The sequence below is a fragment of the Plasmodium knowlesi genome (assembly GCF_000006355.2).
Source record: "Plasmodium knowlesi strain H genome assembly, chromosome: 9".
NCBI classification, from domain to species: Eukaryota; Apicomplexa; class Aconoidasida; order Haemosporida; family Plasmodiidae; genus Plasmodium; species Plasmodium knowlesi.
Window position 1 is genome coordinate 312,954 of NC_011910.2, and position 13,560 is coordinate 326,513.

The window sequence follows — 13,560 nt, forward strand, 5'->3', positions numbered from 1 at the left end:
TTTTTTTTTTTTCTGTTTTATAGCTACCTGAACATTTACAAGCGTTGGCTAGTCAATCGCCTGGGGACAGGCGACACGAACATATTTCGACTACGCATACTTTTTTGCTGCGAATACATTTTGAACGCTCACCGGAGCGGAGGAGGGATCTACTAACAGGCCATCTTACCGCATGATTTCCGCCAATTTCTGACAATTTTAAAACATCTGCGGCAGTAGCAGCAGGCAAAAGTTCATCCCATTCGTTTTTTTTTTTTTTTTTTTTTTTTTTTTAAATAAATCAAAATAAGTACAAATGTGAATGCAAGCAAAAATATGCGTCGGGCATGAGCTCCGGCAGCACCACCAGTTCGGGCCCCTCTCCCGCGGAGCGACATCCTTTCCCAGTAAGGATATTTTTACCACTTATGGGAGGATCCCCCCGTGAGAAAGCTCCACATTTGCATATTTGTATATATATACGTTTTTGCCATCTTGAGGGGGAAACCTGGGGGTGGGTCGGAAGTGCCAGGCGGGGAAAAGTTATGACGCCCCTCTGCTTGTACCTTCTACAATAAAATAGCACTGTCGTTAAAACAATTGTGTGGATAGGGACATGTGTAATGTGCAATATTGGAAAGGTGAAAATAATGAGCTCGATGGTGCTTAACAAGGGGGAAAGGGGTGCCAACAAAGGCTAAGCGACAAAATAACAAAGAGAGTCACAGGGACCAGCCACAACTGCCGTGATTTTTTCGGCCGCTTCACATCTCACCTCCGCTTTGTTCTGTACCACCACCTTGCTTGTCGCCAACGCCCTCCCTTAGGCGCTGCGTGGAGCACCGGGACAGGAGGGTATTCAGCGAAAGGGAAGAAGTATAAACATCACTCTCCTTGTACGCCATCAAAATTTGCATATTTTTAATTTTATCCTCCATAGTTCTTTGCACTATGTTAAGCGTATCCTGTAGTGTATTCATTTTAGTGGAAATAATTTGGAGGTCGATGGGGGTGGGTAGTGTTTCTATATTAATTTGTCTTGTCCGCCTCTTATTAATCAGGAGCATGTAAGAGTGTCTTGAAACAATCCGCTCAAGTCTCCCAGAAAATTTCTGTTGCAATTCTTTTAACCAAGCTACGTACTTGCTGTTAATGCACTCAAACGATGTCGTAATTTCTTTCCTTACACTTCGGAAACAATCAGCTATTTGTATGTGTGTGTTTCTCCGATTATACTGAATTATTGTATAAGCTTTAATCAAGTATTTAGCACTTAACTTGTCCAGGTTTTCTTCATTTTTTAGCAAATTTAAAAGTTTTGGGTCATGGTAATTATATTTTGATTTTTTCACTGGATAGGGCGAATCGGGGTGGCTATTTTTTGCTGTGTACTCATTCATCGTGCAGGATATTTCGTTCCCTCTGTTGATTTCATTTGTTGCGATTCTTTTTTTACTTTTGCAACTTGAGCTGGGTTTGTCGATATGGTGTATTTCTTTCACGGCGGACTTCACCCTTATCCTCGAGGATTCATTTCCAAAAGGATGTTCCCTGCAACTGCTGCCTCCGCGAATGATGGTGCTGTTTTCCACGCTGTTCATTTCTCCCCCCATCGGGTTGTCACGTAAAATCATTTCGTTACTCGCTTCATCCTCTCCTTCAATGTTTACCACTTGGGAGTATTCCCCCGTCCCTCTTTCGTCGTGGCCTTTTCTCCCTCGACACTCTCCAACTGGAGATTTCTCATCTGTAAGAGTATCCCTTTCGTCCAAATTTACAGCGACGCCCCCTCGATAGCCTCGCCCGTCCTGTATAATACAACTGCTTATATTATCAGTTTCCTCTTCCTTTACCCTTTGTCTAGTCCTATCCCCCTCTTCTCGATTATACAACACTCTGTGATCAATGCGACGTAAGTTCCCTTGCAGGTCCTCCCGCTGCGTCACCCCCAGTGTGTCGTTCACTTGTGCCTTTGCCAAACTTTGTATGTTCTCATCATCGGGTTTCTGATTCGCGCTATAATTGAGTAACTGTTTAACTATTTCGGGTGGCGATTTGAGGGTGCTGTTGCCAACCTTATTATTTCTTCCCTTCCACAGATCAGTCGTCAGGAAGCTTCCTAAAGCATCACATCCAGGATCTCCTTCCTCTGCTATATCTTCCTCAATCCCATTTTTAATCATAAATTCTTTTATATCGTAAGGAGGGCAATTTTCTACCTTTTGTTTTTCCATCCCTTGAGGGATGTTGCCATGGCTGTAGCTCCTCTGTGGGAAATAACTACCATCAGATTTGTTCTTCCTTCTCGAATTTTCTTTACCTTTATCTAATTTTGTGGAAGGATCAATGAGCAGTAGCTTCTTCTCATCATCTGTGAAACAAATCGGGTGTATATTTATAGATGCTTGATCATTTCCTTCTTCGAGGTGGTTACCCACATTTACCCGATCATCATCATCATCATTCTCCACCTCTTGGCTTCTTTTCCCAATGGAAACTTGTTCGCACATTTTATTTATATCCGACAGAATGAATAACTCATTCAGTGGGTTCTCAGATCCGTTTACTTCTTTTACCCCCTTGCTACATTTCAATTGGTGTATCTGTTTGACATTTGCCAGTTTACTCCCTTCGCCGAGGTTTTTCCCGTGCTCCGACAGTACACAACATAGTGGGTTCTCTGCAAACAAATCATCATCCTCGAGAATAACACCCTCGCCTTCTACATCATACGCGTGCTCCAAATCCTTCGTCGTTGCGTAGCTCACCTTGGTCAGCATTCCTCCATGTGATTCACCACTTTCTTCCCCCTTGGGGTCAAGAGTGCCATCTACCTCCATCACCCCCCCTACTTCGCTTACTCCATCTGTGTGGATCATGTCCTCCTCTTCAGTATGCAACCCCCCTAATGAGTTGGCCGTATCCACACTTGGGCATCTAGTAGCTTCCTCCGGAGCAATCGGTATCTTCTTGTCCTGTTCATCCGTCAAATCGGAGACTCCCTCATCGTCCTGTCTGTCCATCTCATTTAGGGATTCATCCAGGAGTAAGGTTTTCGTTCCCATTGACGTGCGATAGTCCATTAGGCATATTTCCTTCATCGAGGCAAAGCTTACTTTCCTACGTTTCAATTTTTCTTCTTCGTTTATTTCATCCCCACTGACACAGTAGGTACGACTGTCTGAGTCGTCGTCGTCGGAACTATTCGCACGTTTGTTTTCTCCTTTCAGCTTTGTCTCGTGCGGAACCCCTTCCCGAAGACGGATCTCATCCGACTCGTCCTTCATCTCTTTACCGTTTTCAGGTTCCTTACTCTCAATAGAAATTACCTCCGAAATTACATCAAACATTTTATTCTTAATCGACTCTGAACGAAACTTTACGCAAATATCTATGTGATCCAGGAGGCGTCCTTCGTACTGTGTCCGCAGCTTGTTTGACAGTGCGCCTGTAGGGGGAAGAAAGGGGGGTACACTCAATGATATTGGTGGGGATTCGGAACCGCAGGTAGAGATAAAAAAAACCACCTTTCCCACGATTGTAGCTATAGGTGCATATCCATATTTATATATATGTGTCCATTTTATTTTGTTTTATAATTTTTTTTTTTCTTCTTTTCTCCTGTTGCAGTTTTACCAAGCGCGTCCATCCGCGAGCAACGAAAAATGAGCATCTTCCCCCCGGGGTCCTTGCGCACCTTCACTTGGTTGTAGCACAAAACGATGAGCAATTTATTTTGGGTGTTGTAAAAGTAAGCATAGAAAAAGTTCAGCAGCAAACATCCCTTGAACCCATTGGGAGTTAAAACGACTTTGTTCTTCGGAATACTGGCGGAGACACCATCACTCTGCTCAGTGGAGGCATCCCCATGGTTAGTGTGAGTAGTGGATCCGTTTGTTACGTTTGTCTGCTCCCCGTCGGTGGCGCTAAATGTGCTGATGGACAGGTGGCTTTCTGACACGTAGATATAGGAGCAATTACGCAGGTAACTCATGTTTATGTCTTTCTCCTTGGTTAGTGCCAAATAGTTGTTCCTCTTCCTGCCTAGCAAATTTGTCAGTTCTGGGACGGACGCCAAATGGGTCCGACTTCCATCCTGGTTGCTGCTATATAGACATTTACAGAGAGACAAAATTTTCTTTTTAATTTCTACGTCTGGTATGTGATCGTATGTATCAACAATCAAGTTCACATAATCAATGAGAGAAGAAATAAAGGGAATTTCTCTGATCTCTTTAAACATTTTCAAAAGCAAATTGAAGGCAATTTCGATGATCTTGATCCTGGAGCACCCGACATGCATGTACCTGTTACAATTTAATTTTTCATCTTTTTTGAATTCTTTTAAAAGATCATTTAGGAGAGTTAAGTGAAAGGAAATAAGATGCAGTAGGGAGGTGAGGAATGTACACATCTCCGTTTTGTAGCCTTTCCATAGAATCATGAATTCGGGAAAACTTTTATCCAACTCGATGATGAGAGATAGGAATGCTCTTTGAAACAACAAAGATCTGTTGTCGATAAAATATCTCATGTTAAGACATATTTTCACTATCGTGTTGATGCTGTCGAAGAAGGACTCATTAATTTCTTCTTCCAATTTTACGCACCTACATATGCTATAACGCATAAAGTGCATGCACGCATCTGCCAATGTGATCAAATTACTGTTTAGCGAATTCACACATATTTGCATCACACGACTCACCACTTGGTAGCTGAAATTAAAATTTGATTCTATGTCGATATCTATTAAGTCGTTTAGAAATATAGACAAGGATATTTCTCCCTCCTCTTCGACTGCGTTCAGTTCTTGCAGTATATTCCTGTGGTAGTCTTCTATGTCTATATCATTCATTTTGGCAGATTCGGGGCAAGTTGTTTCGATTGGGCGAGGCGGATACAGGAAACGTAGGCTGGGTTCACTGCAGGCAGCACCGTTGCCCCCGAGTGGCTGTGTGATATGTTTTCTCTTTAGCCACTCCTAGTTGGGTGCTTAAAAAAGAGCAACCGGTACATGCTAACCTAAGACGCTAACCCTCTAACCACAAAACCACGCACGCGTGCACATAGTTGCTACCTTTCCGCACCCAGACAAACAGATTTATAACATCACGATGGTGAGCCAAGCGGGGAACGGAAAGGAAAAAAGAAAATACGCTAGATCTTGAGCTCGTTGAAAAAAAAAAAAAAAAAAAAAACAACTAGCTTAAATGAAAAGTACGACATGCATTGTTTACGTAACACACAAAAAATGACATGAAAGACAAAACAAAAGATATTTAAAAAAAATAGAAATGGAAATGGAAATTGCTACAAAAGGAATTTCCACAAATGGATAATAATGTTTTTGAGAATCCACACAAACGCATTTATATATTCACAATTGTATACACAAGTGAATTTTTTTTTTTTTTTTTTTTTTTTTTTTTTTCAAATGTTCAGGTAAACTGAAAGGGAACAGCATAAATGCAAGTGTAGCTAGCTCTTTTTTTTTTTTTTTTTTTTTTTCTTCTTTTCGTATTCACTGTAAATATTTCGCTCCTTCACAGCCCTAATGTACGCCTGAATAATTGTTGCCGCTTCGTTGTCTTCATTTTCCCTTTTCATAATGATGTTACGTCTTTTGTCTGTCAGTTCTTTTAAAAAATTCTTTTCTTCTACTTCCACCTTTTTTTTCAGCATCGTGGCGTCCAGTTCTTTGTCGATAATTTTATTCTCTCTCAGTTTGTTGTCCCAGAGTTGGATTTCTGCGGGGAGCAGCAAGGGAGTGATTACGATGTGGGAGAAAAAAAGAGTAGCCTTGATTGTGGGGGGATACATTATTTCATGAAAAAAGGTCCTTCATTTTACTCCTCCACGTGACTCACCTTGATCCATCTCCTCAATCTCCGCGTCAATTGAGTCTATGTAGTTCTGAATATCGAGCTCGATCAGCATGTTCTTTTTCACCAAATTGACTTCCAAATCTTGGTATGCCCTAATCTGGTCATCATATGCATTCTTTGTTTTGTCCAGCAAGGCATTAATATTTTCCAAGTCCTCTGTGAGGTTATTTACGGGCATTTTATCGAGCAACTTTTTTATGCTTTCCTCAGAGGACATTTTCAAATTCTTCAGCTCATTTTCTTTGGTCATTAATATCTGTTGAAGATCTTTTAACTCCTCGTGACTTTTTTTCCTAACAAGTTCTAATTCATCATTTAGTTTTTTTTCTTCGTTTTGTGTTTTCTGTTCTTCCTCCTTTAATTCTTCCAAGCTTTCGATTCTCTTCCTCTGCTCCTCGGCTGTCGTTTGGAACTTCACAAGGAAAATATCCTGTCGAGGAGTTGCCAAAAGATGGAATTGTCCAATTGTGCAAACGAACGATGGAGGGATGCTCCACATGGGGATTCACAAAAGAGGGGGGCCTCTCTCAACTCCTCCCGATTGGTAGTAAGATGCAACATACACGTGCAACATACACGTGCGGATCATAGTGTGCATGAATTGGAAAACCTCGTCTGGTCACATACCTTCAAATCCTTCACGATGCCCAGGAACTTAAAAAAATCGTGGTTCTTTTTATCACTTAGCGAATTCAAGGTGGTAGACAAGCTTTCATTTTCCTTAAAAATTTTGCACAAACAGAAACAGTACTTTTTAATTTTGTCAACCAAGTCTTGGTGTTCCCTGTGCACTCCAATTTCATCATTTCGTTCGTCGTCCCATTCGTTGTCCCCTTGGCTGTCCCGTTTTTCTTCCCGTTCGTCGTCTGGTTCATCTCTCCCCTGTCCATCATCCACTTCCCTGTTCACTTCACATTTTATCACCTCCGTATGTTCATACAATTTATTCAGCTTTATTATGTCTTTAAAGTAGGTGAAGAATTCTTCAGGTAGGCTGGACAATTCCTTCTCGTTCAATTTTTCCAAAACCTACGAAAGGGCCAAGTAGGAAAGGAAGTTTGACTAACCCATACACATACACTATATAACAGTTTACACCCAAAAGTAGTGCATCCCTTCCCTTGGAAATAAAAATCATTTTGCCAAGCATGATCTGTTCACAACTGCTTTCCCGAATCTCACTCATCGAGGTGTACCTCCTCATTTATGTAAGACAAATTTACTATCTTCCTTTCGAACGTCTCGATGACGTTGTACAGGCTTTTCGCCTCCACGTCGATAAACTTGCCATCCATTAGTGCTTCCACTTCTGGTGATCCCTGCGCCCCGCGTAAATTAACATTTCACATAATAAAAGAACGAGACTGTGTGGTAACCTCCTTCCATATCACTAACAAAATCAACCAACCCGATAACATTTAACTTAGAAGAAAGATTATACCTTCAACCCCTCCTTACGAATAAAATAAAAAGTTAACCATTCAATAGATTGGTAATACACACCACCACTATAAAGTTAAACCATACACTTTTCTTATGTAATTACTCTTCTGAGCAAAATGTAGGAAAAAAGTGTATAGTTCTAAGATGGCCCTCCTACACGGATTAGCCAAGGCACACACCTATCAAAATGTATCCTCACCAATGGGCATTATACTCCTTTCGTTTAGAAAAATGAGTTAATAAAGTGTTTTAAATGGAGAACTTATCAAATAGTTTGAAGGTTTACAAAAAAAAAAAAAAAAAAAAAAAAAAAAAGTATAGAACATATTATTGCACATCGTGCCTCGGGAATACTCACCGAGTTCGCCCCAAGTGAATTCCCATTTCGCCGATGAGCAGAAAGGTGCCCTTCGAATGGGCACCAGAAATATCTTTCCACAGAGGCCATAATGCACGTCGCGCGTTCTCCTTATATGTCTACCATCTGCAGAGATAAAAAAAAAAAAAAAAAAAAAAAAAAAAAATTTATATCTAACTGTACCCCTCCCCTGTTTGTGTCTTATGAATAGCCCTTAAATGTTTTGCAGCTTTGCCGCTTGGACACTCTGCGCACAAGAAAGAGAACTCGGGAAAAAGGACAGTAAATAAAAAAAAATATTAAATCAGCTGGGCAATGTATCTTCAATTACTTATCAGAAGCAGAACTGAATAGTTTTCATCATTTTAATATTTTTTTATTTTATCCCTCCCTCCGAGGATGCACGCATTTGTTATTGTATCCGCCACACAAAATGGAGTATTTTACCACTCTCCTGCGGTAAATTTTTTTTTTTTTTCTTCTTTACTCACCTGATGAGTTGGAGAATCATCCATGGAGGTCTTTTACTTCCTCTTGGAGATAACCCCTTAAAGATAAAGCTCGTCGCTTAACTGCTATATGTAATTATTTCTTCCTCTTCACGACTGTGTGACCTTGCTGCGTAACACACTCCAAATAAAAAAAGAAAGAAAGCACCCAAACGAACAACAACAAAAAAAAAATAAAATAATAATAATAAATGCGCAACATAAAAAGGGCACAATTTTATGTTAACTCCCCATTTTGTGTTACACCGCTTCATTCCACATGGTCACACAACATGGGCACTCTTTCCTTAGCATCCCACACGTTACACCATGTCTCCACTTGGGTGTGTAGCTAAATCTTTTATTTTGCTCATCAATGTGGTGGCTGAGTACATTGTCTTCATAATTTCACTAGAAAATTTTGGATGATTTTTTTTCATCACCAGAATGCGCAGTTTCTCAATTTCATGATCTCCCATCAAAGCTGCTCAGAGGAAAAAAAAAAAAAAAAAAAAAAGGCCATGTCAAGACCCAATTGTGCTTATAACTTCCTGTACTACCACACTGCCAAAAAGGCATCTGCCAGTGGGGCAACACCTCAATGAACATATGTACACTGAAAGATACGTCAATAGAAGGGAGTTCTTTCTCTCTTTCTCCCGCTCCCTTTTTTTTTTTTTTTTCCTTTTTTCCGTGTCAGATAGGGATAACTGGTTACAAAAATTATCTTCAAAATAATTTTATTCAGATGCCAAGCGTATGCTTTCATCATGTGCGAAAAAAAAGGGAAAAAAAAAAAAAAGGGAGTGGGGATCCCTTTCCATGGGCACATCTCTGTTATTTCTCCTATCTAATCGCCCAACAACTGCATGGGGCCAGCAAAAACGATACCCTGAAGTCGCGCGACGAAAATGCACTCTGTGTTTACTCTTACCTCTATAATTCTGCACGAGCAGGAGCAGCGAGGTATACCAATTTACTGTTAACACGTCGGGATAGTTTAAAAAGGAGACGAAGTAGTCCACACACTTTTCGATAAACTGCAGAGATCGTGGGAAGGGAAAAGGGAAACACGAAAGGGAATGATCATAAGTATAAATGGAGGAACGATGCAGAGAATGGCGATGTATCAAATAGGTTGACCTAACAGAACTCAGGTTGTTAAACTTCCACCCCCATGGGTGCACAAAAAAAAAAAAAATAAAATAATAAGAAAAAAAACGCTCGCACTCTCCTCAAAACAATCCCTCTTACCTCTTTGGAGAATCCATACTTTTTATTAAAAAAAAGACATAAAAAGTGGGAAATGCTTGAGTTCCATGGAAAGGTGAAAATTTCCTGCAAGCATTGTGTTACTGAAGTTATGGCGATACTCATTTTCTGGATGACACTTCCGAAAATGGCTAGTTCCTTCTTGGTGCACTCCTAACATATGGTGGTGGGGGGAAATATTAAAATGATAATTTTGTTGGTCGCTTTTTTTTTTTTTTTTTTTTTTTTTTTTTTCTCTTCTCTTGTTGTTTCCCTTGCACGGATTACACTTATTCGTTTTAACGAAAGCTTAGCGGTAAATGGGCAGACACAAGCAAAAAGCCAGGTTCCTATTTCCCGAGCTCTAATTTTCTCTCAAGTGGCGTTTTAATCAGTTTGGGGCAGTACAATTGTCATCATTATTTGTAAATTTAGACAAAAACTAATCATCATGTTAAAACATGCCATTTCGTGGGTGCGAATGCTCCGGAAAGTGGCAATTTTTAATGCACTCCTTTCCACTCCGCTGTGTCATTCCACTTATTCATCGTTCGGAAAAAAACTCGCATAGGAGGAAAACTGCGCATCTCTCAAAACATACAACACTCCGACCTACCCGACGCATTAAGGGATACAACATCCCCCTCATCCAGGCCTTCGATTTATACAAAGCCTTAATCAACGTTTTGTACAAAAACGTTTCTAGCTTCTTATTCTTCTCGATGTTGTCCAGAATTATGGGCAACAGAATAAACTCGTAGTAAATGCACACTTCCTTTTCTTTCAATCCTGATGAGAAAAGTCTAGTAACTTCAAAGGTCGCTTGGGTGGTCCACCTTTTAGGCTTCGTCAGCAGAAGCAGATCGAACCATCTAGGCGATTTGACCAGCACTGTTAGCGCCCTATGTAACTTGCCCTTCTTGTAGTGGGCCAGTTCTTCTCCGACTGTTTCGTAGCACTTTTGGACCAACGCATCGAGCTTTTCCTGTTAGGAGGTGTGGGTGGAAAATACACGTGAAAAAGGATGTGGGCGTCAAATTGTGCAAAAATCGGCGCGCTAAATGGTAAAGAAGTAGACTGCTTATCCGAGCAAACACCTGGCCAACCCCAATATCCTACACATTTTTTTTTTTTTTTTTTTTTTTTTCTGTCCAAAATTCTTCTGCATAAACTCCTCATATATTAAAAGACGTTTATGCCCTGATAATTGCAGCAAATTTATTTTCAGCAATTTTATTTTCGCTTTTTCTTTTTTATAAAACGTACAGAAAGGAAGAGAGCGAAAAAAAAAAAAAAAAAAAAAGCAACTAGAGTTTTCATTCCCAACGAAAGCGTTCGCGTGCAAAGCATACTTGTAGACACGGAAGCACCCTCGATAGGTACTAGTTTTTACAAAATAAAATTGCTTCTGGGAAATGGGCCGCCTTAAGTGTGCCACTTTGCCATGGGCACTTTCTCCCTACACTCCACCAAACTTTTTCCTTATCCATGTTGTAAATTTTTTTTCTTTTCCATGTACACTTTTGAGCGAAAAAGAAGTGTTATTACCTGTTCGGATAGCTCAGCTTTGACTTCCTGGCCCTTGTCCAATTTGGTTCCCTTTTCAATCCCATGGGGATTTATTTTCACATCCAGATCATCCAGAATGTTATTCGATTGATCCATCTGATTTATGTCGTAATGGTTAATGTGATCATCGGAAAACAGCATTTTGTCCGCCATCAAATTTTCCTGATCTGATAAATCATCGTCGATTCCCTCCCCACCGATGTCGTCATCAAATTGGAGGAACTTATCCACCTCTTGTGATTTGCCACCTTCGAGATCATCCCCACTTATACTATTACCATAGTCTGAGTAGTCCAAATCCTCCTCATTTTGCCTATTCGCTAAACTCAGAATTTTTTGAACATCGTCTTTTCTTTTTCTTTTAGTTTTTTTTTCATTTGCCTTATTTCCTTTTTTTTTTTTTTTAAGTATTTTATTCTTTGTGACTACGCTGTTTTTTAAATCTTCTTCAAGCGTCCCGCTGTGCTTGAATTTTTTCTTTATTTTTATCTTCGTCATTGTTGCAGGTAGGGGTAAAAAATGCAGGGGGTGTAGCACGTACGGGACCACTGGCCGCCTATACGTATCTATATATATGTATGTACGTATAAATGTACATGCCCCTAAAATGTGCCGCCTTACTCTGCACACACTGACGGGTCACAGATTTTGAAAACTTTAAAAAAAGTTCTTCTCATGCGGAAAATTGCAACACACGTAATTACGAACGGCGAAAATGCAGAACTGTGTGGTCGACGCAAGTTCTGTGCTATACGCCTTACATACGGAGGGAGGGCATCTTACAAAAGTAAAATGTTAAAATGTAAAAAGAAAAATAAAAAATTCACGAAATTGTATGCAGTATATAACTTTGGAAGGCATCTCTTCACCTTCCAATATATACCCAAAGCAAATAAGCAAAAATTAAACATACGAATGAAATACCGCAATGGTCATACCTACAACGGTATGGTACTCCTTCGATAAGCTGGTTCTCCGTATGAATATAGAACAATCAGCATTCCGAAGAAAGAAAAAAAAAAAAATGAGTAAAGAAACAAATGCAAATGCAAGAACGGCTACCTAAAATACGTACATATTAAGCTACAAATATGCTTATATGTAAACACTTGCTTCGGTAATTCTGCACATTATTTAAAGAAAATAAAAAAAAAAAAATGGAAAAAAATTCAATTGTACGAATAATGTATATGGGCATACTTGCTCTATATATCCACTGGCTATCGAACGATTAAACAAATTATATAGCGCCCAGAAATAATGGTCGCTTAAGGGAAATTCTTCGCTTCACAGTTGGCATACTGGTGAAGCGTAGAGATACGGTGTGGGTTGAGGCACTTCCTGGGTTGCATAAACATGCGCAGAAACGTATTCCCCAATCATACGTACGTAAAGTAATGGTACTATTACATACTCCTGTTGCGCGTTACTACTTGCAACTGGTGAGGGGAGAAAAAAACAAAAGGATGTCGCTTAAAAGGCGCAAAGGATTAAGCACAAACAAATGGAATCAAAGGGAATTATTTTTAAATTATACAAAAAAATTAAATTAAAATTTTGGAGCAGTTAAAAACTGTACAAAAAAAAAAAATTAAATTAAAAAAGAAATGATAAAAAAAAAAATATATTCTAAAAATATAATTATTTCTTTCCTTAAATTTTTATTTTATTTTTTCCGCCTTTTATTAATTTGGGATTTTTTTTTTTTGGTGACGGCACTATGATTTGGATTTTTTTTTTTTTTTTTTTTTTTTTTTTTTTTACGGAAGTTTTTCTTTCCTATATAAACAGCTTTTTTCCATGAACGTTTTTTTTTTTTTTTTTTTTTTTACTGGGAAATCCCATTTTGGTTAGTTCAAAAAAAAAAAAAAAAAAAAAAAAAAAATGGCATAGTTACATAAGTGGTTTGACTTGTTCACAATTTTCCCACCAATAATGGAACCACTCGATTAAGTGCAAAAGAGGTCGGTAATATTTAAAAGGAAACAAAGGGACCCACATGTCACTCTCTATATAATGTGCTGTACTCACCTGTGTACATATGTTCAATTCTGCTGTTGTTTCATTGGTGGGAGGTCATAAATAAAGTAATATCATCAAAGGGGTACGTATATTACCCCACAAGCTGACACTTGTTTGCAACTTGGCAACTTGATAATTTTTTTTTTTTTTTTCTTCTTTGTTAACCGTCGTACGGCTAAATAAAACACAGATATAAAAATATTCCGCATTTTTTCATACGTTGTGATGAAGTGTGGGGAACTATATCACCGGGTTGCTTTTTCAGTTCGGCCACAGAGCATAACCGTTTGGAATTGCCAATTTGTTATTGGAATGGCGATAATGCAAAACGGGCCCAATCAAAAGAAATGATAAAAAGCACGTTGAACAACGGATATCACACCCACACGTAAAGTGGTTTATGCATTTCAACTTCAAAGTGGATAAACACAGGCTCTACGTTTACACTCAGACCGGGTGAATAGTTAAACTGTGTGATTCACTCATCAGGGGAATGTTTAAAATGGGGATAGAGTACCATACCCATTTGTGTTTATGGGATATATGTAACCGAAGGATCGCT

The 13,560-nt window shown here is 39.2% G+C and overlaps 3 protein-coding genes and 3 non-coding genes across 6 annotated transcripts; all 6 read right to left on the reverse strand.

Annotated features, from left to right (window-relative positions):
- Positions 1-743: 743 nt before the first annotated feature.
- Positions 744-4,837, reverse strand: PKNH_0906700 (conserved Plasmodium protein, unknown function; the record flags this gene model as incomplete). The annotated part of the gene is made up of 2 exons (XM_002259054.1): positions 744-3,427; positions 3,616-4,837. 2 exons carry the CDS (start codon positions 4,835-4,837, stop codon positions 744-746), a joined length of 3,906 nt encoding a protein of 1,301 aa, XP_002259090.1.
- Positions 4,838-5,460: 623 nt separating this feature from the next.
- Positions 5,461-7,162, reverse strand: PKNH_0906800 (conserved Plasmodium protein, unknown function; the record flags this gene model as incomplete). The annotated part of the gene is made up of 4 exons (XM_002259055.1): positions 5,461-5,729; positions 5,850-6,297; positions 6,495-6,896; positions 7,064-7,162. 4 exons carry the CDS (start codon positions 7,160-7,162, stop codon positions 5,461-5,463), a joined length of 1,218 nt encoding a protein of 405 aa, XP_002259091.1.
- Positions 7,163-7,969: 807 nt separating this feature from the next.
- On the reverse strand, positions 7,970-8,037 carry PKNH_0906850. Its single transcript, XR_005506377.1, has one exon. It is a non-coding gene; the product is annotated as a small nucleolar RNA snR61/Z1/Z11 (small nucleolar RNA).
- A 442-nt stretch (positions 8,038-8,479) lies between these two features.
- PKNH_0906900 (essential nuclear protein 1, putative) lies at positions 8,480-11,474 on the reverse strand (the record flags this gene model as incomplete). The annotated part of the gene is made up of 5 exons (XM_002259056.1): positions 8,480-8,640; positions 9,091-9,196; positions 9,411-9,581; positions 10,024-10,392; positions 10,956-11,474. 5 exons carry the CDS (start codon positions 11,472-11,474, stop codon positions 8,480-8,482), a joined length of 1,326 nt encoding a protein of 441 aa, XP_002259092.1.
- Positions 8,846-8,931, reverse strand: PKNH_0907000. Its single transcript, XR_005506378.1, has one exon. It is a non-coding gene; the product is annotated as a small nucleolar RNA snoR09 (small nucleolar RNA).
- Positions 9,791-9,869, reverse strand: PKNH_0907100. The gene has a single exon (XR_005506379.1). It is a non-coding gene; the product is annotated as a small nucleolar RNA snoR10 (small nucleolar RNA).
- Positions 11,475-13,560: the final 2,086 nt, after the last annotated feature.